General features: G+C 33.4%; 1 protein-coding gene across 1 annotated transcript in view; it reads right to left on the bottom strand.

The window, feature by feature from the left end:
- The window catches only part of HDAC9 (histone deacetylase 9), an 853,144-nt gene that overhangs the window by 210,505 nt on the left and 618,234 nt on the right, over positions 1–24,405 (bottom strand). The window contains exons 24-25 of the mRNA XM_054692408.1: positions 12,248–12,368; positions 7,874–7,923 (exon numbers count right to left, since the gene is read on the bottom strand). Of these exons, the coding sequence (XP_054548383.1) occupies positions 7,874–7,923; positions 12,248–12,368 (171 nt within the window). The remainder of the gene's footprint in view (positions 1–7,873; positions 7,924–12,247; positions 12,369–24,405) is intronic.

Genomic DNA, 24,405 nt, shown 5'->3' with positions numbered 1-24,405 from the left:
CTGACACTGCCCATTGACCACACTTATTTTTCTGCCTTTTGGCACTAGGAGCTTGTCTATTGTAGGATAAAAGTGGAATTCTCTGCTGTCTGCAGGGCTTTCCCCAGGGACCAGAGCATGAAACCCAAACTTATATATAAAATCATATCCTGTTTGCAAACATCATATTCCCTTTGCTTCTCACTAATATGGTCCTGTAAACCCCAGCACAGCTTGAGAGTCCATTTCTCATCTAAACAAATGCCATAAGCTCCTTTATACTTTTACAACCATGTCAAAAAATAATATTGCCTGCCAATAGTGATGTGATTGGAGTTGCCTCCTCCGAGCCATAAAAGAAGTACAGAGTCTGTTATCAATTTCTCTAAGTGTATCAGGGGAATTATGGGTCGATTCAGTTCCAAGTTATAAATGACAACTCAAAAGCCGCAGAAGCGTTTGAAGCTGGGAGCTGATGACGACATTATCATAAAAGCCTGCTCGTCCTTGCTTTTGTGGGTTTTTTTGTGGCCTATCAAGTGAAGAGGGAAAAATAAGGCTGAGAAATGATTTCAAGATTTCTTCACACAGTAACAGGTCAGATGGCCAGGAAAATGATCACTATTTTTAGTGATATACCCTGAGGAGAGAGCACTAAAATGGCCCCACACTGGCTTTTGTTTCCAAAGTTCCTTAATTATCTATTTCACTATAGATTGACCAAGTTTTGGGATTTGGCAAAATGTTCTTTTCAATCCATGCATTTTCTTGCAGTGCAATCACATAGTAATCAGATATGAATCAAGCCATAGTAACTAAACAGTGAAAACCAAACAAAAAGGAATTTGAAAACCTTGAAGTTGTTACTCAAAATGCAGTTCTAGAGAGTATTCTTTAAAGCACCTTAAATGCATGCACCTATTCATCTATTTGATCTGCACTGTCAAATTATCACAAGCAATATTAGGGGAAAAGTTAATAAGAAGTAGGGATTGTGTGTTTGCATACTGTCCCAGGTAGTCTACTCAAAAGCCATTAAACCATTAGCATTCAATAGGAGCACATTAAGGGTAACTACTAAGAAGGAATATATTCTAGGTAACAGGACTTTCACAATTGGGAAACATTTAAGTATTTTAGAATTTAAGCCTATCAGTCCATCTTATATTATTTGAAACAGAAGAATATGTTAAGAGAAAAGCAATTTCAATGGTTTCCAAGTTCTCTAGGGTGCCCCAGAGTTGCTGAGATTGGTGAGCTCAAGTTCATACTAGATATTTGGTGTATACTTCATATGCCTAAGACTATTCTGCAGGTAAGCATTTAGACTGATACAAATCCAGATGTCTCTGAGTTTCTCTTAAGGACTTGTCTCAGAACCAAAGATCTTAGGGGGCAAGATGGTGCCTCAACATCTAACGAACTAACTTGGTTCCTGAAAAAATGAAACAGATATACTCAAACTTGTTCTCTAGAACATAACAAGTTTTCATGAGCAAGTTAATGCACACGTGTGCACACACACTCAAACTCACCTAGCTCTACATAAGCACCACTAGAATATCTCTGATAAAGACATACCTCCTTCAACCTTCTCCAGCATTGATAGAGTCAAACTAACCCAAAATTCTGATTAATACTGCTCGCCCAAGCTAAATTTGCCCAGCATCACTGCTGCCACCATCCAGATTAGTTCATTATTTGGGGATATTACTAAGAGTTTATGTGCTTTATGTTCCACACACAGTGCCAGAAGCAGCAGTAATTATTTATTCCCTGTGTACTTCTAAGTGTTTGCCAGAGCAGTTATGACTAAAGAGTAAGTTACCTATGGGTTTAGAGCTGTTAAGTAGAGATTCTTTGTATTCAAGGGATAGTGAGTTATAGGCACAGCCTAGGTCAGAATTGGGAGGGAGAGTATAAGAAACCCCTCATTTCATAAGGGTTATGAACTAAATGCACTTATAAATTAGTTGGGGGTAGGAGGGCTGAAGACCACCACTCATCAGCTTTTACTTCTCTCCCATCACTATCCACACTAAGTAGTCATTAGTTTGGTTTCATTCTTTGCTTATTTTCAGGTAACAAGACAATCCCTTAAAATGGAACCCTGGTATATTAGAAAATGAGTGTAATAGTCAATGAAAATCTGTTTAAATGCCTGTTTTCTGAAATGATTTTGCCAGTTACTAGCATCACAAGATGTTTCTCAAAAATAAGCAGAGGAGACTCCATCCACATGGCAGAGATGAGGGAGGCTCTGATAAGCCTCTCTGCTAAATATAGCTAGGGAAAAAAAACTCTAAATTTTGCTCATAAGAAATTTCATTTGTTCACCACTGGTGATGGAGGATTAAACCATGGACATTTTACTCCCTGTGTGGGTAGAGCAGTAAGAGGCTAAGGGAGTTGTAAGGGAGGATAAAGCCAGGGAAGTTGCCTTAAGAGTCAGTTGAACAAACTGGGGACGAGACCATGCATGAGGAATTTTTTCAGTGAGGAGGGAGTGTAGACCTACATACATGGGCTGAGTATGTTAGCTCAGTTGCCAGATTTGACTACTGGCAATGTAAGTGGCAGAGGTCCTTCTCCACTCCCTGCTGGAAGACCTACAGTTTATCCTTTCAAAGAACCAGTTCTTGGTTTCATTGATCTTTTATATCATATTTTAAGTTTATATTCCATTTAGTTCCATTCTCATTTTTATTATTTTATTTCTGCTACTGGTTATATGGTTTTGTTTGTTCTCTTTCTAGTTCCTTCAGATATAAAGTTAGATTGTTTATTTGAGATTTTTCTTGTTTACTAATGTGGGCTTGTATTGCTGTGTACTTCCTTTTATACACTCTTAACAAGGAGTTGTAGAGCAAGGAACTGGGGCCCTGGATTTTGGATTCAGTGAAGCAGTAAACAGTGATTACTCTGGAGAACAAGGGAAGAAGAGGCAGTGAAAAACTCTTTGCCAGAGGTAATGCTCCTTCTCTATCAAGAAAAAGACAAGATTTTTGGGCTTAGGCATACCCCCACCTCACATGCCCACCAAGTTAAATAAAGAAGATAAAAAATTAAAGCAATAGCACCCTAATCAGAAAAAAAAAAAGCAAATCAGGCAACACACATGACCAGGAAACCAGGAACATCTGAAAACAAAATGGAATAGTTGAAACAGAAGAATATTTGATTTTTTCAGCCAAAAAGGACAAATAGAGACAAAAATAGGTATTATATAATGCTCAAGGGAAAAATTAATCAAGAAGATATAACTATCACCAATATTTATGCACCAAACTCTGGTGCACCTGAATGTATAAAGCAACTATAAATAGAACAAAATCAATACACTGATAACAACACAGTAATAGGGGACCTCAACACAGCACTTACATCAATGGATAGATCATCCACACAGCAGTAAACAAGGAAATAATGGTCTTAAATGAAGCATTAGGTCAGATGGACTTAATGTACATTTACAGAACTTACCATCCCAAAATAAATGAATACATGGTATTCTCAAGTGCACCTGGAACATTCTCAAGGATAGATCACATGCTGGGACACAAAACATATCTCAGAAAATATATGAAAATTGATATTACATCAAGTCATCTTTTCTGATCAAAATGGTATAAAAGTAGAAATCAATCACAAAAAGGAACCTGGGAAAAAAACAAATGTGGAGACAAAACAAAATGGTTTTTAATAGCACCTAGATCAAAGGAGAAAGAATTATCTGGAGACAATTGAAAATGAAGAGATATCAAAACCTATAGGATGAACTAGGAGTGCATAAAAGGAAGTACACAGCAATACAAACCCACATTAATAAATAAGAAAAATCTCAAATAAACAATATAACTTTAAATCTGAAGAAAGAAAAAAAAACATATAATCAGTAGCAGAAAGAAAGTAATAAAAGTGAGTATGGAAATAAATGGAATATAAACCAAAAAAAAAATGATCCAAAAGATCAATGAAAGCAAGAACTGGTTCTTTTAAGGAGCAAACAAAATCAACAATGCCTTAACTAGGCTTACTAGGAAAGGATGAGAGAAAACCCAAACAGAAAGTGTCATAAATGAAGAGGTAGAATTACAACAGATACTGTAGAAATAAAGAGCATCATAAGAGACTACTACAAATGTTCAAATGCAAGTAAACTGGACAAACACAGGGGAACTGGAAAAATTTTACAATTATACAAACTTCCAAGCCTGAACCAGGAAAAAACACCCTCTGAACAGACCAATCAGAAGCACAGAAATAGAAAGAATAAAAATCTTCTAAGAATAAAGTCCAGCATCAGCTGACTTCATTATCTGATTCCATCAAAACTTCAGCAATATATTAAGACACTCATTCATCATTACCAAGTAGGATTCATTCCAGGGATGCTATGTTGGTTTATTATACACAAATCAATTAATGTCACTCACCACATTAACAAAAAGAGATATGAAAATCACATGATCCTTTAAATACACACTAAAAAGCATTATAAGGTTCAACGTATTTATGATAAAAACTCAGCAAAAATGGGGACAAAGGAACATATCTCAATGCAATAAAAGCCATACATGATATAAACCCACAGCCAACATCATACTTAACGGTAAAAAACTAAAGGCATTTCCCCTAAGATCAGAAAAAGACAGGGATGTCTTTTCAAATAGTATTAGAACACTACTTTTCAAATAGTATTAGAAGATCTGACTAGAGCAAACAGGCAAGAAGAAGGGATCCAATGGAAAGAAATAAAACTACCAGTATTTATAGATGACATGATAATATACATAGAAAATCCAAAAGACTATAATAATGCTAGAAATAAGTAGAGTATCAGGAGACAAAATAAATATAAAATATCTGTTGTGTTTCTATTTGAAAACAATTTATTGTAAGAAAGAGAAATTAAGAAAATTATCCCATTTACAATTCCACAAAAAAGGATGAAATATCAGGCAGTAAAGTTAACAAAGGAGGTGAAGGACCTATATACAGACCAGAAGACACTGTCAAAGGAAACAAAAGAACACACACACGAATGAAAAATATTACATGTTCATGGATTAAAAAGAATAAACATTGGTAAAATGGCTATATTACCTAAAAGAATTTACAAATTCAACACAGTACTTATTAAAAGCCATTGATGATTTTAAAGGAAATAAAATGAACATACAATTTGTATGGAACCACAAAAGACCCTGAACAGCCACAGCAATACTGAGAGATAAGAAGAAAAATGGATGTATCACATTCCCTGACTCCGTAACTATACTCACAGTGACAGTAATGAAAACAGTATGGTATTGGAACAGGACCAGAAACACAGATGAATGGAACTGAGATCCCAGAAATAACCACACAAATATGTACAGGTATTCACTGGCAACAGAAATGTATCCATGCAATGGAGAAAGGAATGTCTCTTTAACAATGGCATTGGGAAACTTCAACAGTCACATGCAAAAGAGAGAAATTAGGTCATTACTTAACTCTATATACAAAAAATAAATAAAAATAGATCAATATAAAATCTGAAACCATAAGACACACAAAGGAAAACACAGATACACTCCTGGGACATCAACCACAGAAATGTATTTGGAGACTCAATGCCAAGATCAAGAGAAACAAAAGCAAAAATAAACCAATGGGACAATATCAAACTAGAAGAGCTTTTATATGATGAAAGAAACCACCACAAAAACAGAAATGCAACCTATGAGCTGGAGACAATATTTATATATAACATATCCAACAAGGGGTTAATTTCCAAACTACATAAAAAATTCAACAACAAACAATGAACAATACCATTAAAATTGGACAAAAGCTCTAAATAGTCCCCAAGAAGAGATACAGAAGACTTACAAGCATATAAAAAATGCTCACTATCACTTAACCACAATGAGTTATACCTCATGCTTGTGAGAATGATCCATATCAAAAAGATTGGAAACAACAAATACTTATCCATTGTTGGCAGGAATGTAAATTGGTGTACCCTCTGTGAAAAATGGTATGGAGAGTTCTCAAAAAATAAAATGTAAATACTACATGATCCAGCAATACCTTTGCTAGGTATTTATCCAAGAATATGAAAACACTAATAAGAAAGATTTATGCACCATCATATTCATGGCAGTAATATTCACAACAGTCACGTCATAGATACAAACTAAATGTCCATGGACAGATGATTGGGTAAAGAAATTATGGTATATACGCTCAATGGAATATTATTCAGGTATTAAAAAAGATGAAATAGTGCTTTTGGAAAAAAGCAGATAGAACTTGAGGTGATTATGTTAAGTGAAATCCAGAAAATGAAAGACAGTTAGGAAATGGTTTCACTAATTGAAAGAACATAAGTAACCACAACAAACAAACTGACAAAGCTCAAATAAACCACAGATTCTGTGAAAAATATACTATCGGAGAGGAAGAGGGTGAAAGAGAAGATGCAACGGAGGTGACACTGGAGCTTTAAAGAATGTGAGTAAGACACATGTTCGTATGGACATGTGAAGTTGTACTCCCCAAGGTATGTAGCTATGTAAATATTTAGCAAATCAATGAAATTTGAGATTTTTTTTTTTTAAAGAGCAAGAATTACTGTGGAGTCATGCTTATTCTGTTCTAAGGGTCATAGAGTAAAACTCCCTTGTGAGTTTCCACAAAGGGCAACACACTACACAGGTCTTCAGGGGCTACAGCTGGTCTGTTGAAGAAGACAGCTGTGGAGGGACTCAAAATGTTCTTTTGGAATTTCTCCACATGGAAATACATCTCAATCTCATACTTCACCCTTTCTATGTGACTTCAGGAAAATAATTTCACTTCTCTATTCTGTCAGTTTCTCATTGCAAAATGATTTTAACAATTATGGCTAATTCATAAAGTTGTTATCAACCTTGGGTGTATGTTATGTTAGTAAACTGCAAAGAACTAATAAATATTGGTTGTACCGGCTAGTCTTATTTTTAGAGAGGGCAGAATTACATTTGAAGGACTAGAAAGATTAACCTGTGTAAAATGATAGAATTAGCTGAAAATATATGGGATTTCTAAGTATACAATTTAGTTATAGTAAAATATTGCCTAAAACATGATAGGACTGGTTTTGTTCTTTCCTTTCAATATCAAAAAACTTAATTGACTTAAATTCCTTAGTTTTTAGGAACATGATCTAGAATTATGTTGTCCTAACATGACTTAGCACTTAGTTCTACTAGTTTGTTACTAGTAAGGGTTAACTTTAAATAGATTGCAGGTTAGAGGGTATATTCTAATCATCCCCAAAAAGTAGATATTTTTCTTCATAGGTCATTGGATTCAAACAAATTTGTCCTTGAAATATGGTATAAATATCCTGGGACAAAAGGTTTTGTTAATTATCGAAGACAAAAATGGCCTCAAGTGGTTCTCAAACAAAATCTTCCACAATGCTAAGGGTTTTTGTGAAGTTTATGCCATTTTCATCAGAAATATAATGTATGTGCATACTACGTAAGACTCAACTGAAAACAATTCTGCTGCAAAACTGTGTTAAATCCTCTCATATTACCTTTCCTCCAGTTAAGTAAGAGTCTAGCATTGCTGACTTCATGAACACATGATCTGTACAGTCCACACATGACTTTTCAGTTGGAAAGGGTCAAATTGTTGTTGTCACCCTCTTGAAATTTTTATCATATTTTGAACGGGGGATCTGTATTTTCACTTGACATTGAGCCCCGTAAATTTTGTAACCAGTCTTAGCCTACTACAATTTTTACTGAAAAACAGCCTTAACTGAATAGATCAATAAACAACTGAATAGATCAATAAAAGGTGATATTTTTAGTCTTTGAAGTAATTTAAAAACAGTGAACAAGCTTATACTTACCCCAAGTCCACCACAAGGTAATGAAGAAAAAAACTTTTGAGAAGCATCACCTATACAATAAAGAACATGAAAAAATATATAAATTGGGAGTATAATTATAACTTTTAAAATGTTGGTCACATGGTATCTGTCATTTGACTTAAAAAGAAAATGATCAAATTTTAGATAGGTTATGAACTTAAAACAACTGAATATAAATATTATTGCATACAGAGACACCACATGAACAAACACATATCTATAAAATTTTAATACAAGGACTTTTTTAAAACTGCTTTATATATCTCATATCTTTTAAAATCATCATTATACGTAACTTAGGTATTTATTGAGCGCATCCCTCTAATTTGACATTTTTGAAAAACACTACCATGTTTTAAATGTTTCAAATATTAAAACATACAGGCAATCATAATTTCTACCTCAGATATATAGTTAAGGCAAGTATACCACAAATTTCTCAATTATTCATAATTTTTTAAACAAACAAGTCAAGAAACACTAAAAAGAAAACCCCATTTGGGAATTAAATTATATAAATATACCTTTTAAAAATTACATGCCAAAATCTTATTATATGAATAATTCTTGGAACTGGTATTTCACAAGCTATTTAGTAACAATTTTGTTATCTGCACTTTCATTTTCTACATAATCTATCACCATACATAAAGAAAGCAAAAGTAATTACTCCTAAACATCTAAGACTAAAGTCCACCTTGTGAAAAATTAATTAAAGGCAAAGGCAGTGGCATTTCTTATAAGAAATGATTCTTAAGTGACTCATGTCACTTAGGAAATCAGTGTTAGAACCAGGTACAAAACATCATTTTACATTTTCCAATTGATTTTTCTATTGATGAGCAATAAAATAAATAATAATTAAAATTGAAAACAGGTTTGTGGTGGAATTTATAAGCCTTGTCAATAAAAGTCTAAATTGTTTTTACTGTCACAAAAGAAAGCTTATTTTGAAAACAACAAATTGTATGAGCTGATTTTTCAAATGCAATTGGATGGAAAATTATAAAAATACAAGTGCAGATGAAAAAATAAGACATTATACATAAGGATCTTCATGGAAAAATATGAGAAGATAATATAAAAATACATTATGGGAAAATATTAAAACTGGAATACTGGCAACAGTAAAAGATACATTTAAAAAATTGATGGATTGTGGAGAGTTTAAATTTTCTTAGGTTGTTGCTCTTAATGACTATATTTCTATATACCTGAATATTTTGCAAAGATATATTTATATGTTGCATGTGAAATTAAAATACATATGTATGTATATATGTCTAAACTTTTCATTCCATAGGCAATGAAAAGGAATAGATAATATAAGGTGATAGAGCAATTTTTAAAACTTTTAAAAATATTAAATTTCAACAATGTTTAAAATGTAAGTTTTCAAAATTACTTTGATAAGAAAAATAAATGCTATGCTGCTTAAGGAGAATGCTATTTAATAACAATTGCATAGAACAAAACATCCCCAAATCAATAACTTAAATTCATAATGTATAAGAAATTATTAGTTTACTGAATCGATTGGATTTATTTTTTATAATGTTACACTGCCTTACCCATAGACTGAGATCTGGCTAGTCACAAGATAGTAAAAACTGGTAGTGAGAGCAAGAGGAGTATTAATGTGAAGGGAAGCCTGGCACTAGAAGTGCTTGGAGAGAATGTTTTTAAAGTGTCACCTTACAGGGTCTAGAATGTTTAAAGAGATAAATAGTGTCCATTTTTAAATGTAATTATTTTACCAGCTATACATGTCTTTCAAGATACAAAGATCTATAGCTCTGGTCAAAATGAGCTTTTTCTTAAATCCGTCTTCCTAAATCTAGAACACAGCTATCAAAATGGTAGTATCAATTTAACTCAGAGGATTTGTACAATTAAATGCCCAGAGAGACTGGACCAGAAAGACAGAAGTGTGGGAGTGAAAGAACAGCATAAAGGGAGAAAATATCTTGATGATTTTAACTTGTATATATTCATACATCTGGCTTTTAAATATAAATAAACAAGCCATAAGGATTCACATTTATTAAGAAAAAGTAGTAGGACAATACTGGGATTATTCACTTAGAACTTAAATAGAAATTTTTGGATTCAAGGGAGAAACAGTAGTTAAAAGAGTCATCAAAGTTGAACTTAATGCTTGACATCAAGACCTAATAGACTGCAACATTATTTTATTCATATAACCTATAGCCATTATTGAAATGTGCTTATGGAACCCCACCTGTGTGTCTAATGCTAAATAAATCATCAATTGCAAGATTATCTCACATAAAATACTTGAAAATAATAAAATATATGGCCAATTTGTTTGGATTAAAAATGTAAAAATTAAAGTATTGGTAGTTAGTGTTTTCATCACATACATATAGGAAAAGATCCTTTGTCCAAATTCTACATTATACATTGGAATTCATTTTTAAGTGGTCACATTTTTTTAATGACTCATTCCTCTTGACTATTTTGAGAAAACCAATTTTGTTCAAAAATGTCAAATTTCATTTTAAAAAGAGGTATTCTCATGTTTCATTAAACAAAAGCATTTGAAGTTGACAAAGTTTAAGCTTCATTTTTTTTTACAAATGCATTTTTTCCCTTAAAATGTGAAATAATGGTTGCTTTGAAACATTTCTAAAACATGTATGTGTGAGTTTAATCCCAATTAAATCTTAAATACATAGTCCTATGCCAAGGTTGATTTATAGTTTCAGTTAAAAAACAACAACAACAACAACAAATAAACAAAAAGCCAAAGAAGCTTTTCTACTTATTTTTTTCTTAACAAAATTAAAAAGTGACCTACATGGAAATAGCTTCCAAACTTTAAATATGTGAGTATTTTCCCCATTAAAAAAGAAGAAAGTTAGTGTTTGGTTTACTTTAACTTTGTGATAAATGGGATAAGATTATTAATTCATATACAATAAGGACATTTATTATACAGTATGAACAGTAAAGTACTTTATGTAAAGGACCTGCATGTTCAAAGAATGGTTCTTTCAACAGAAAGAAGAAAAAAGTGCATATATATCATATTTTTACATCTATGTGTTTAGATTGACTTTTTTTACTTATATAAATTAATACATACCTTAATTCTACTAAAAATGACTTTTCATCATCAAATTTTAGTAATCTTTCCTAAAAATTGTGTAAATATTGTGTCCCTGAATTCTTTCTCCCCCAACTACCATTATTCACTCTACATGCACACATATGTACATACACATGTATGCACATACACTGACCTTTATGTCTTTACTGAAAGAAAGGGATGCCTGCCACTAGTTTTAAACAGGCAGATTGTAAGCATTACTACTGATACTATTAATTTCCCCTTATACTTGCTTTCCAAAATATCTGCCTACTGCCTGAGTTATACTTGCTTTTAAATTGTTTAGGACCAGTTAACATAAAACCATTTTGAAATAATACTGATTTAGGAGAAAGAGCCCAATAATTTGGAACTGACATAATAGGTTTAAAAAGAAAAAGACAAAAAATAGTCTTAAATGACATTTTAGTTAAAATACTCTAAAAACATAATCCATTGGGCACACTTTACCCTGTCTTACATTGTTATTCAATTATAAAAGGTTTTTAATAAAGTTAATATAATTGTTTCAGTTAAAGTGTAGTAGCAGACTTTTTTCAAAAACTTATTTCTATCATTCACAAAGTTTATGTAAAACAGTTTATCAAAATTTTATCTTAAAATCAGATGGTAAAGTTTTGAAAAATCATACATTAGCTATTAGATAGGTCTATTAGCTTTCTATTTCTGCCATCTACTTTGTTATTTAATTCCATAAAGAAAATGTGTATTAGATTACATTAAGATATAAAATGCAATGTTACCATAAAATATAGGATTCTAGCTATATTAATAATAACTTTCAGTTAAAATAAGTTGGACTATGCCCTTTGTTTGTTAAGGTCATAGAGAAACAGAACTTCAAGAAAAAACAAATATAGGGAAGATGAAGATAAATTTGCATAAAGAATGTGAAAATCTTTTTTTTTAGTTAAAAAAGGCAACCAAATAAATTCAACAATGCACTTATTCCTGCATGCTAAAATACAGTAAGCAAATTGCATTCAAATAAAGGTTAATTTTAAGGGAAACATCATAGAACTTTCACTGTGAAACTTTCTAATGTAGGATTTTCTTAACTTTCCTTTATTGTAAATGACTTATTCCACAGAGCTATGTTATTGGAAAAGCTGATTTTTTTGTGTGTCATACCACTTGCCAAATATTTTCACCAACACCAGAATTGAATAATGGTAGTGCTGGAATGTGCTGTTCTCAATAGAATGGAGGCCCATACAGACCTAGCAGTATCCTGGGGTCCAGTTTCTGTCCATCCATGGGGTTGGTGCCGTACAACAACGAATGATGCTCAGAATGAACAAGCTGTATTTCCTCCAGGCTGGCTTTTCGACCTTGAATTCGCTGAAAGAAAACAGCAGAAGCCTACAGTACTCCACTGACAACATTTAGGAGAAAATAAGTCACATTTAGGATGATTAATAATGGGCTGAGTTTCACCATCTAGGAATGTGACACTGATTTGCTTAGTAAAGCACCATAATAACATTTGAAAAATGAATGCATGCAAGATTCAGGTCCAGTGGCTCATTTATGTCTAAATGGAAAATTGACCTAAACTACATTCTGACATAAAAAGCACATTTTGAGATAAAAAAATTCTGTAACAGAAATTAAGAGTTCATGCCTTTGTAAAAGTATCACAAATACTAATTGTGACTAATCTTTAAATGAGAAGTAAATTTATCAAAATTTCATTTTACACTTATCCGAAGTTGTTGTAACAAATTCCTTCTTGTAAGTAACTACCAGTAATTTTTAGTGTATTGTATTATCACAAGTACTCCAATCACTTCATGTGTGCATCTCCTAGCAGTGTTAAAATAAACCAGTGTTACTCAGAGTGTCTACAGGATTGGTAACAATTCAGGAATTGTTTTCAAATGGGCTATGATGATATCTGTATAAAAATTCAGAGTAAATATTTAGAAACCTTTATAGTAATTTTTACAGTATTTTTATATCTTCTGAATTAAATATAATTTTGTATGTTTCAATTTTAATTTACTTTTGTTGTATTTTATTTTTAATGTATTTTAGAAAAGCATTAGTCTGTGACAAGTTGGAAATTAAACAAAAACAACAACTGCTGCTTAAACAGACAAGTTTGTAACACTCTAGACGCTAGAATTAGTCAATACTTTTACACACTTAGTAGGCAGAGACTTCCATATCACCTAACAAAAAAGGTCCTCCAACAGAGACAAAACTGCATATTAATTTAAACCTCAATTAGACAATATGGAAAATTTCTTCCTGGCCACTTCTCAGTGGGTGCATCTAAGAGCCAAATAAACATCTAAGAGCCAAATAAACTCCATGGTAATGTATGGAGTTTTACTGAGCCTGAACTCTGAAAATAGCTGTGCTTCCTAAACTTACACAGACAGTATTATTACTTCACTTTAAATATGTATCACAAGACACTTGTAAGGTACTGTGTAAGTTTAGAAATGCAATGAAATTCACAGAGAATCAGGTAATTGCTCTCTTCTCATATCCTGATCATGGAGTCACCAGCTGACATGGAAACATCAGCTGACAACAACTGACTCAGGACCAGCACGATCCCACAGTCAGACTCAGGCTGTTGTTGATATGTGGTTCACTGAGAGGGAAGGTGGAAACCTTCATATACTGATTCCTTCTAGGGGTTTATGGAGTAGAGGGCAAAGCTGTGCTTGTCACTGAAAATAAATTATCATGTCACAGTGAAAGAGGAATGGTGGGGGACCAGAGGAGTAACAGGAAGGTAAAAGGAGTGATGTAAAACAGAAACTTCTTAACACTGTGTCATTATGTGTCAAGTAAACAAACACATAAGGAATTTTCTTTGCTAAGCCATTGAAGTTCACTGTTTTTGACACGATTACAGCACTTTGTAACCCGATGCATATTTCTAGAAAAATTAAACTATGCTTTAGAGAAATTATTCCCAGGAAGGTAAGATGAGAATTCTAACACTGAAGACTAAGGCATATATTATGATAGCCATATGGTCAGCACTGCTCTGATCAATAAATGAGTGTATTACTGACCTAGGTGGCTTTCCGGCAGACATTCAAGTTGGAAACCAGAACAACCAAAGAAACAAGAGAAAGAGTGCAAAGTCAATGTGGAAAGGAAATATTTTGACTCGTGATTTCAACTGATATAAAAACTCCCCAAAATATGGGCCTCCCCGGTGGCGCAGCAGGTTGAGCGCTGCGCTGTGAAGCTGTCTGCAGCCTCTGCAGTGCAGGTTCGATCCCAGCCGGCTGGGCGAGAATCCCACATGGTGCAGCAGACCTCTCCTGTCTCGTCCGCTGCTCCCCTCAGCAGTGTATTTCATCAGTCTGCCTGTTCTGCTCCCTGTTCTGCCTCTGGTGAATCCTCACCCTCCCACGCCTCTGGCCTGTACCCCAGCTCTTGCATAAAAATAAATAACTCTTTATTTAAAAAAAAAACTCCTCAAAATAAAAAGTGGTGACTCCATTGTCTGAGTCTTCTAAAGTTGAAATAATTACTATTGAAATAACAGTATTAACTCAACAAAAATATTTAAAATAATAAATAAAATTGGTGTGAACAGAGCACTGGGAAATAGACTGGCAACCAGTTCTCCTTTGGCAAAATAATGAACACCATAAAATAACAGGGTTTCCAGTTCTCATTTCTTTTGAGTCTATGAAATTCATACCCATTTATATTATATATGAAAATAGCTATATCTTAAACAATGTCAGTTCTATAGCTAACATTCAGACCTAAATTTTGACTACTTTCATAAAACTTCATTTATTTTCCCCTTTTTATAAAGATTTTTCAGCTTTAAATTATATGTTTGCCTCTAGTAATAACATTAAATATAGTTAGTAATATAAATATAACCTTGTTTTCATAAACTAGTGTATACACACACACACACACATATGAAGAAGTTTCTTCCCTAAGAATATGATCTTTTCAGTTCAGGGCCACAGACAGTCCACATTCATATACTCTATACTTGCCCCAACTCATTTCTCATTCTTCCATAATCTCATGAGCATTCAGGATGAATTCTCAATCACACATATGAGAAATAGTCTACTACAAGATTCAAGTACTGACAATAGCTCAGGTAATCATAAATCCTAAGAGTAAACCTGTTGCATCTTAGTCACCCCTTGAGTAATACCAGTCAACTTATCTGGCCCGGCCTATCTAACATTAACTTATTCTAAGAGTATACTATTTTATTTCAGACCACATTTCTTGCCCTCACTATTAAATTTTAACATAGTTCATACATATTACTTTGATCTCTTCTCTCTTCACCCCTTCCATTTCATTCCAGGAAGTATTTTACACTGGGTCTTTTCATTATTATAGAAAATATTCCTTAAATAGTTACACTAAATTTAAGGAAGCACTTATTGTTGATAATCACCTTCTACTTCTATAGCTGTTGGAGAACGAGACCCACACATAGGGTGTATGTGTTTCTACAGAAAGAGAGGAGGGAAAAACAATTCAAGATGAAATATGTTTCTACCTGGGGAAAGGATGTGGAGAGAGCATGTTTTCAGATTTATATCTCACTGGGGCACTGCTATGGGAACTTGGTGGATGACTAAGCTAAAATTTCTGAAATAACAAGAGCTTCCTTCTTTTTCAACACATAGGATCTCTTGGAGTAGTTCCATTTTGCATCACTTTTTTAAGTCCTAAGTTTGTCTAATTTAACTTTTCTCTCAAATTGAGATCTCCAACAGTTCTTATTTTCTGGTATTATCAGTAATTTATTGTTACTTGTTTTTGTTACTCGTTTATGGATATTTTCATCTAATTCCTTCCCAAATTTTCTGTTTCCTGTGTACCCGAATTTATTCCTTCATTTCTCTCTCATGATGCTCTCTTGAGTCAAAGGTCAACAGAATAATGAGTCACAAAATAGGATAAAGTGCTCTGATAATCATAATTTAGAGAAATGCTGATTTCCGTTCTCAGAGATACTCTGCAGGATGTCTATCTAACGTTGTCTAAGATATTTTGACCAAAAGGACTTTTGAGAATTCTTAGTATATTGGGACACTCAACGCATATAAGGGATGGCATTCATCTGGGGATTTCTCACTTGAGATCCAAATATAGGTTTTAAATAACCTACCAATATAGACTGGGAAAGAAAGCTTATAGCTCTTCTTTCATAGTCTTAATTAAAAAAAAAAACTGCAATGTAGGATTGTACTCATTATTAAATTGTCATTTGCAGTTTCCTCCCTGAGTGTAGGAAAGGGAGAATGCACACTGAGTGCCTACTTTGTGCTAAGCACCTGAGGAATATGATCTTATTTAGTTCAGGGCCACAAACAGTCCGCATTCAGGTTTGAAGTTTGACTAAAGTTGTTTAAAATGACCATATCATTGAGTCTCACAACAAACCATGGTTCTTTCCTAAAGAAATAGTCTTTCTGAAATAAAGCCCTTTAATGCAACCTGATTATAGATGGAATGTTCTGAACATGATCTACAAAGTCATACTGTGACAGGATAAACTACAGCCTACCCACACCCACCCACACACAGAGCACACACACGGTATAGATTCATATTTTTTTCTGCCAAGGAGCAGGGAAAAAAGGAAACAGTTCTATTCCTTCCCCTCCTGTGTTCAAAGCCTGGATTGAGGCCAGTGTCCTAATCAGTTCTCATTGGCCCTGGAGGAATCAGAACCTTTTGTAAAATATAATAAAGGGCATAAAATCATGATAAAATGCATGAAAAAGCAGTGCCTTTGGTTAGGGAACTAGAAATAATTTAGCAGAACAGATGGATTGCATTGGTTTGGTATTATTGAGGACATGAAAGGGCTCATTTTGTGGCAGTTCCAAACTAAGAGAAAATGTCCAACTTAAATTTGACAAGTCAAAGTACCTGCCTTTGCTGGGAGAGACCCCATTTTCTTTAATCATTTTCAAAGTGGTGACATATTAGGCAAGAATTTCTACTGAAATATCTCATTTTCCGAAAATACTTCATTCAATGATCCTATATATAGGGGTATGTTTTAATTTTTTTTCCACAAAAATCCTTAGGGTCATAGATACAAAGAGTTAAAGAAAAGAATCATAAATGATTTAGAAATGTCAAAATTATCCTCTGTTACAAAATTCATACATATTAGTAAATGAATCAGTACATGACCCATTCATTCCTGACAGAATCTTCTCTCTTAAACAAATAAAAAATATCTGGCCTCATTGTTTATGCCTCCTGGAGTTTTCAAATATTACAACCAATTGCTTCTTTAAATATCCAATAAAATATATTTTCTACCCCACCTAGCCAATAAAAGATATTTTCCAAATGAGTCCTCTCCTATATATCCCTCACCCTATAACAACCTGAAGGAGGCAATTAAGGACGCAGGTAATTCAGTAGGTTTTTGGTCACATGGAAAGAAAAGAAATTATAAGTCAGAAGTCCTGAGTTCTGGATTCTGAGTCTCAGGTGTCTTTAATGTACCTATGGCCAGCTATGAACTGTATCTGAGCCTGTGCTTCTTCATCTATAAATATAAGGAGATTTGACCAAATTACTTTGAAGTGCCTACTAGCCAAAATGACAATACTCCATGTGAAACAGACTTACAAAGAAAAATTCTTTGTTTTGATTTACAGATTTAGTTCAGTAAGAAAATATAATCATAACAATTATAAATTACTATGATAAGGGAAGAGGGTAGATATGATTATGAGGATTTTCAAAAGTATACTTGTTGTTCCTTGAAGTCCACTTCTTATATGTTTAAGCATAATTGAAAAAGGTTTTTTTTTTTAGTTCATATTCCTAACCTGTGACAACTTGCAAAGAATACTTTTCTGAATTAAAAAATAAAATATGTGTAGCACTTCTGAGTTGACGCCTTCTTTGTTTATAAGGTAAACTCCTGATATACCCCTAACTCTAAATATTTGATTCTATTCACCTATTTGTCTCTATTAAGTTCATGTTAAGAAATTTCTGTTGCAGTGTTTTTTAACATTGGCTGCATTTGTAAATCAGCTGGAGAAGTTTAAAAGGTACTGATGCCTGGGCCCTACATTTGTAATACTTCTGATGTAAGTTGTCTGTGTACAGCCTGGGCATACAGATGCTTAAAACCACCCAGCAGATTCTGAAGAGCAGCCTAGGTTGGGACCCACATGTTAGATGAAGTTGTTCATTCTTCCCGATCATAAGTGAATTCAAGATTCTTACACTATGCTGACCAATATTTGGGACAATGAAGTAGAAAGAAAAGGTCGCACAGAGAAGGTTGTGACGTGAAAAATTTCAATATGGTCTTCAAAATGACAAGTTCCTTTCACTTTCATTTAAAATTGCTTGATTTATCATTATATTTCTATATGAAATATTTCAGGGCATAGAGCAATCTCAAAAGCTCTTCAGAAAAACAACAAATCCAATTTAATAATAACGGTCTGGTTGGTAAGAAGCGCAGATATCATAGTTTTTTTTTAAGTTTTATGTTTTTCCAGTCTCTTCAAATAATTACACTCATCAGAAAGAGAAAAAAAGAAAGAAAAAAAAACTGTTATGCCTTAGTGGAACTGCTCACTTGTTATATTGTTTATACAACTGAATCTCCTGCATTGTAATTATTTTTAAACAACATTGCAAATGAAGATTTTAATGGTCTGAATTACAGCATTGATATTTTTGTGATACTCATATGTGAAACAAATTTTCTCACAATATTTTGTATTACTTTAACACTTCAATTTTCAGATGGTTAAAAACATGTAACTATTTTTGTTAATATAAGCTTTCATGTTGCAGTCCTCAAAATTTCTATATTATCATCTAATTGAACTCTGAAGGGCATTCTCGCTTATTTTCTGTGTTAGGTATTTTCCACATTAATTCTTCCTATTTTTTACAGAAATACAATCAAAACAAAAAATTCTAATGCATTTTAATTTTTATTATAAGTGCACAAGTATTTTTAATGTACTTACCTGTCTAGATCCATTCTATTCTAATATACAAATATCCCTCAGAAAGGTGACATAACACATCCTGGTTTACAAATCACATCTTCATCATCTATTGCTTCTCAAGATTTTCATATATTTAGAGACAATTCACAAAAACTCCCTGTTTGAGTTTCCCTGTGGTTAGATGCTAAGACACACACACACACACAAATATATTTTTGCAAATTAAACAAAACAGTAAGCTGTTATGTGCTGCCATCTAGTTAGATTACTCTATAAAACAAATGTTTAATTGAATATCCATTAACTTGTGGCTTTCAGTGCTTTGCAGAATTGATATAAGAAAACATGCACATTCAAAAGGATTTCTCCACACAGTATTGTATTTCCTCATTTAGATTTGCAAAAGACATTTGAAAATCACCTGTGTGTGCTGGAAACCTTATCCCTAATTTCTTGGCATGGTAGGATTTTATATTAAATCTTTTCTCTACTTATTGGAACTGCTGAGAAGTCCCAGAAAGGGCAACAGTAGCTTGGTTTTGGGTCTCAGAATTGTTTTGTAATTACTTTGTGTTGGCACTTGAATAAAAGAGTTAAACATTTCAGCACAGTATGTTGCTTATGGTTTTTACTTTTGAATTAAGCGAAACAAAGTTATTCAATATTAGTCACAAAGAGGCAATGCAAATTCCACATAAAGTGTAATCCAACAAAAGCATTATAAAATGTTGTTATTCTCAAAACAAATGTGAGAGCAAGCAAATGTCTGTGGGTGGCTTGGTGGGGCTGAGAGTCATGAGTACTTCTGGAAAAACAACTGCAAGTGCATTTCTAACAGATGATGGGTCAATATGTGTAATTTTTTAAGCAAAGAACACATTTCTTTTCTTCAGGAGCACACACATTTAGAGAAACCTGGCTACCTAATCAAAGACTTTGTTTCTGATGAGGACACCTAATGACCCTTCCAGATCCATTTCTTATGATGACAAGAAAGCTGCTGGTTCTGCTTTTTGCTTCCAATAGAATCACTAAAATAAGTATGAATGATTCAATAGGGGAAAGAATTAAATGATATTGGCATGAAGAACTACTAACCACCTCAGTTTTTTTTTTCCTAAAACTATGTCATGCCAAAAGAAGTTAACCCATGTAACTACTATAATCTAATATAATGAGAAATGTTTTCTCTGGCTGCTAATCAGGACTAGTGAGCAGAGCCAATTTACACTATAGCTTCCAAACTAAAAGCAATGTGTTTACTGAAACATCCTAAAATTTTGTCTACATTTAACCCAAAAGAACATTAAGTTCCAATGAGCTCCTCGCCACCTAATTTCACACAATATTAGAGCTAGAAGAGATCCTAGTGAATATTCTGCCCAACACCCTCATCTTACACTGAGAAAACTGAAGCTCAGTAAGGTTAAATGATTAGGCAAAGTACATGGTCAATAAATGACAGGAGTGAAGTCAAAGCTAATATTGAACAATAACCTTTGAAGGAATCCATTTTAATTACTTTTCTATATTACTAAATGAATTGACACAATACACAATTTTGATTTGTAGATCAGACTACAGTTAGGAAACAAAAGAACCCTTTTAATGTTTTCATCTTTCGAGCATATCACTGATTAACTGCAAATTTACAAGCTATCTCTTCTCTCTATGACAGCAGAGTTGAGACTCCCTTACCTTTTGTCCCAGTGAAATAGTAACCCCAATAGATAAAAGAACATGAAAAGACAGAAGGAGACCAAGCACTTCAAATTAAGGTCTAGGATGCTTCCTCCTACACACTCTTACATAAAATATTTCCTTTACTATCTCTTGCTCAGAGGTCCCCTTATGCTGTTAAGAACACAGACTTTCTTGTTTTATTTCTACTCCAAACTCAATCACCCCAAATCACTGCAATATAAAACTAATAACTCAAAACCCCTTGGGAGTTTCTAATTATTAATTTGTATGTATTATCATTTGATAAATGTCTGGTGATCCCACCAGATGGTAACCTATTTGAAGGCAGGGGATGCATGTTCTTAGTATTATATATTCAGCTTCAAATATATGTGTGGAAAATACATTCTTGGTAAATACTGTTGAATATGTGTGTGTGTGTGTTTGTGTGTGTGTGTGTGTCCCTACTCTCTAACTGGTACCCAGACCAGCAGTATCAGGATTACCCAGAGACAGATTAACAATACAAATTCTGAAACCCTACTGTCGACCTACTGAATCTGAAACTCTACATCTTAAGCCTAGATGATTTTAATATTCCCCCAGTTGATTCTGATATATGCTAACACAGGTATCACTATAGTCAATATTTATCAAATCACGTGTTTCTGTTCACAGGCCAGCTGTTTGTCCCCAGAGTTAGGATGATTGAGTCTCTGAAAGCAGTGTGGTCACTAACTATGGATGGTAATGCACACCTATCAGGTGTTGTCTCTGAAAGCACAGTGTGGTCACTAACTATGGATGGTTATGCACAACTATCAGGTGTTCAAAGATGCAAATTGTTATCTGGATATCAGAAAACAATATTATTGACCCAGCTTTATGTGCCATATTCCTATCCAATTACATTATTCCGTAAAATCTAAATCTCTTCTTTTTTACTGAGACTACTAGCAGGGAGGGGTGTGAAAAAGTGAGGAGGCTCAATGAACTATGGTAGAAGATTATTGGTGCTCTGATGATGGGTGTGGTGTAATAACACATGTTTGAGGAAGGAACAAACCTATATGCCTAAATCTATATAATGTCAAAAATCGACATTACCTCAGTATATATAATAAAAATATTAAAATAGGGCCTCCCCTGGTGGCACAGCGGTTAAGCGCTGGGCTGCAAGGATGCCCGCAGCCTCTGCAGCGCTGGTTTGTTCCCCGGCCGCTGGCGAGGGTCCCACAAAAAAAATTAAAATAAATAAATCCATTATATTTTATTTTGAGACTATTGAGTTGGTACATCTTTGCAACAAAGAGAGGAATGCCCAGGAACAAATGATAACTTAGACTCCATGGCTGGTACTCAAATCCCTGGATTCCCTCTTAGGAAAGCAGGATTTTACCCTCTTAGGAATGCAGGATTTAAGTATAACCAAAGAACAGAGCTAGAATTTATCTACTCAAGAGTCCTACCTAGACAGTTTAGAAAGAAAGGTCTGATACTTCTAAAGTGCTTGGGACATATTGGTAAATAAGTCACTCACACCCAAGCTGGAACCTAACTTCTCTTCGAGTGAATGAATCAAGTTCAGTGGAAAGATATTGTCCTTGGCTTTGATCCCTTTGGAAGTTCCAGAAACACTAACCAAGACATGTGTTAGAGAGGAATCCTCTTTCTTCTTCAATTGGATAATTATAAATTCCCTCTGTACCTGAATATTTTCCATTTATAGTGTGCTTTCTTTCAGTTTTCTTCAGCAACTTATAATGAAATTCAGTGAGTTGTTAAAACATTTGTTATATGTTTCTGTGTTTTATTTCCCTAAACTATTGAAATTTTCAAAATAATATGGCTAGAGATAGAAAGGTTAACATCATTACAAGATGCTTTAATAATAAGTACATATATGAGAATTAAGTTAAAACTTTTGAAAGAAAATCCACCATGAGCATTGCAGTGATGTACAGTTTTCTCAAATGAATTTACTGGGGAGAATACCGGCTAAGGAAATAGAAACGATTTCTTATCTGGTTTGTAGTAATTTCTATATGTGCCCTTTGTTCTCCTTCCTTTACTGTACTGGTAGAAATAATCAGAAAGAGAAAATAAGTCATGTTTATTTTGGTTCTGTTTTATCCCTTTTGGAACCATATTTATCTTATACAGAATTGTAGTCTCTAGAAAAGAATAACATTAGTTTAGCTTAATTTAATTTGTTTAGTTAATGATAATTTCTAAAATTCCACTTGAATATTCCTAAAATCATTCACACACACAGTCACATTAAATTCCTTGGTGTCTTAAAGTTTATTTTTTCTATGGCCCTAGAAATTTCATTTCATGCTTCAGATGAGGTGATCACTTCATAAATTCATACATAATTTTTGATATGTAAGAGTAAATAAATAAATATGGGCAACAATATCATTACCTAAGAAAACAAACACCTGGTGAACTGCCCTCAAACTATGTTAGGAAAAATGTGTTCTCTTTGCATTGCTGCAAAGTTTTGGTTCAGACTTTTGTGCTTGAACTTCAATAAAAGAAAATCTGCTGATGTGGGTTTTCGAGTGCATTATTTGTTCATTGTGTTTGCCATGGAGACTTTTATTTAGCTGTCTGAGTTGGGGCTATACTCAGTCATTCTCATCAATGCGACAGTATTTCTGACATTTCATCATTAATCTAGTATCACATCAGTCAGCGCTATTGTATATATTGAATTTCATGGTTTCAAATAATAGAGGACTAAAATAATGTGCTATATGAGGAACCAAAAAATGAGACTGACCAGAAAGAGATAATTAAATTTTAAGACTAGATGAAACATATTTTTATGTCATTAATTTCTGCACATTGCTCCTTTCATGAACAGTGCCCCTTCAGGTAATACATTCTAGGAATATTACAATCCAATAATACATTTGAAAGCTGTGCTCAGTAACTGCTAATTTGGAATGGTTGGGATAAGGTCAATTATTCTAGAATATAGCAGATCTGAAAGTGAAAAAACAAAGAGTAATGCCTCTACTGGCAAAAGCATCTAGAAAGACTATCAGGAAGGAAAATGTGTACAGTATATATGCAAAGGTGATACAGGAACATTCACATGAATAAATGTCCATGAAGACCATTCTAATTGGTTTATTGGGACAAACAAGTCAAGTCTCCTTGCTGATTTACTTTCTGAACTCTATATAAGACACACATACACACACACACACACACACACACATACAAGAATGATTTGGCCTCCAAATTATATTATCAAAAACATGAAAACCTAAAAGACAATTGTAAAATTTATAAAAGAATATGAAATTATTCTGCAATATAATATGGGTATAAAGATGCTACTGACAAAAGATGAATAATGGATGTTCACTGAGGAAAGAACCACAGAAATTAATCTACCTCAAATTCCTTTATTTGGGGATTTCCAGGTAAAGTATACTTAAATTAAAAACAGAACTTTAAACACAGGAAACATTTGATGACTCTAATTCTATTATAATAAAATTTGTGAAACTAAATCTGTAAACACTGTTCTGGTGTATTCATTCCCATTCCCAATCTCAAAAACTGAATGACACTCATTATCTGTATTTTGATATTAAGTAAAATACATTTAGCTCTTCTGTAAGATGAGATAAATTATTCATTGTCCAAAGGAAAATGCAATTAAGATAGTAATTTGTGCTGGGAAATAAATGGCACTGAATGAATGAATGACA

This window comes from Talpa occidentalis, unplaced genomic scaffold (genome assembly GCF_014898055.3).
Source record: "Talpa occidentalis isolate TD23 unplaced genomic scaffold, MPIMG_talOcc4v2.1, whole genome shotgun sequence".
NCBI classification, from domain to species: domain Eukaryota; kingdom Metazoa; phylum Chordata; class Mammalia; order Eulipotyphla; family Talpidae; genus Talpa; species Talpa occidentalis.
This window is presented reverse-complemented; position numbering and strand designations above follow the sequence as displayed.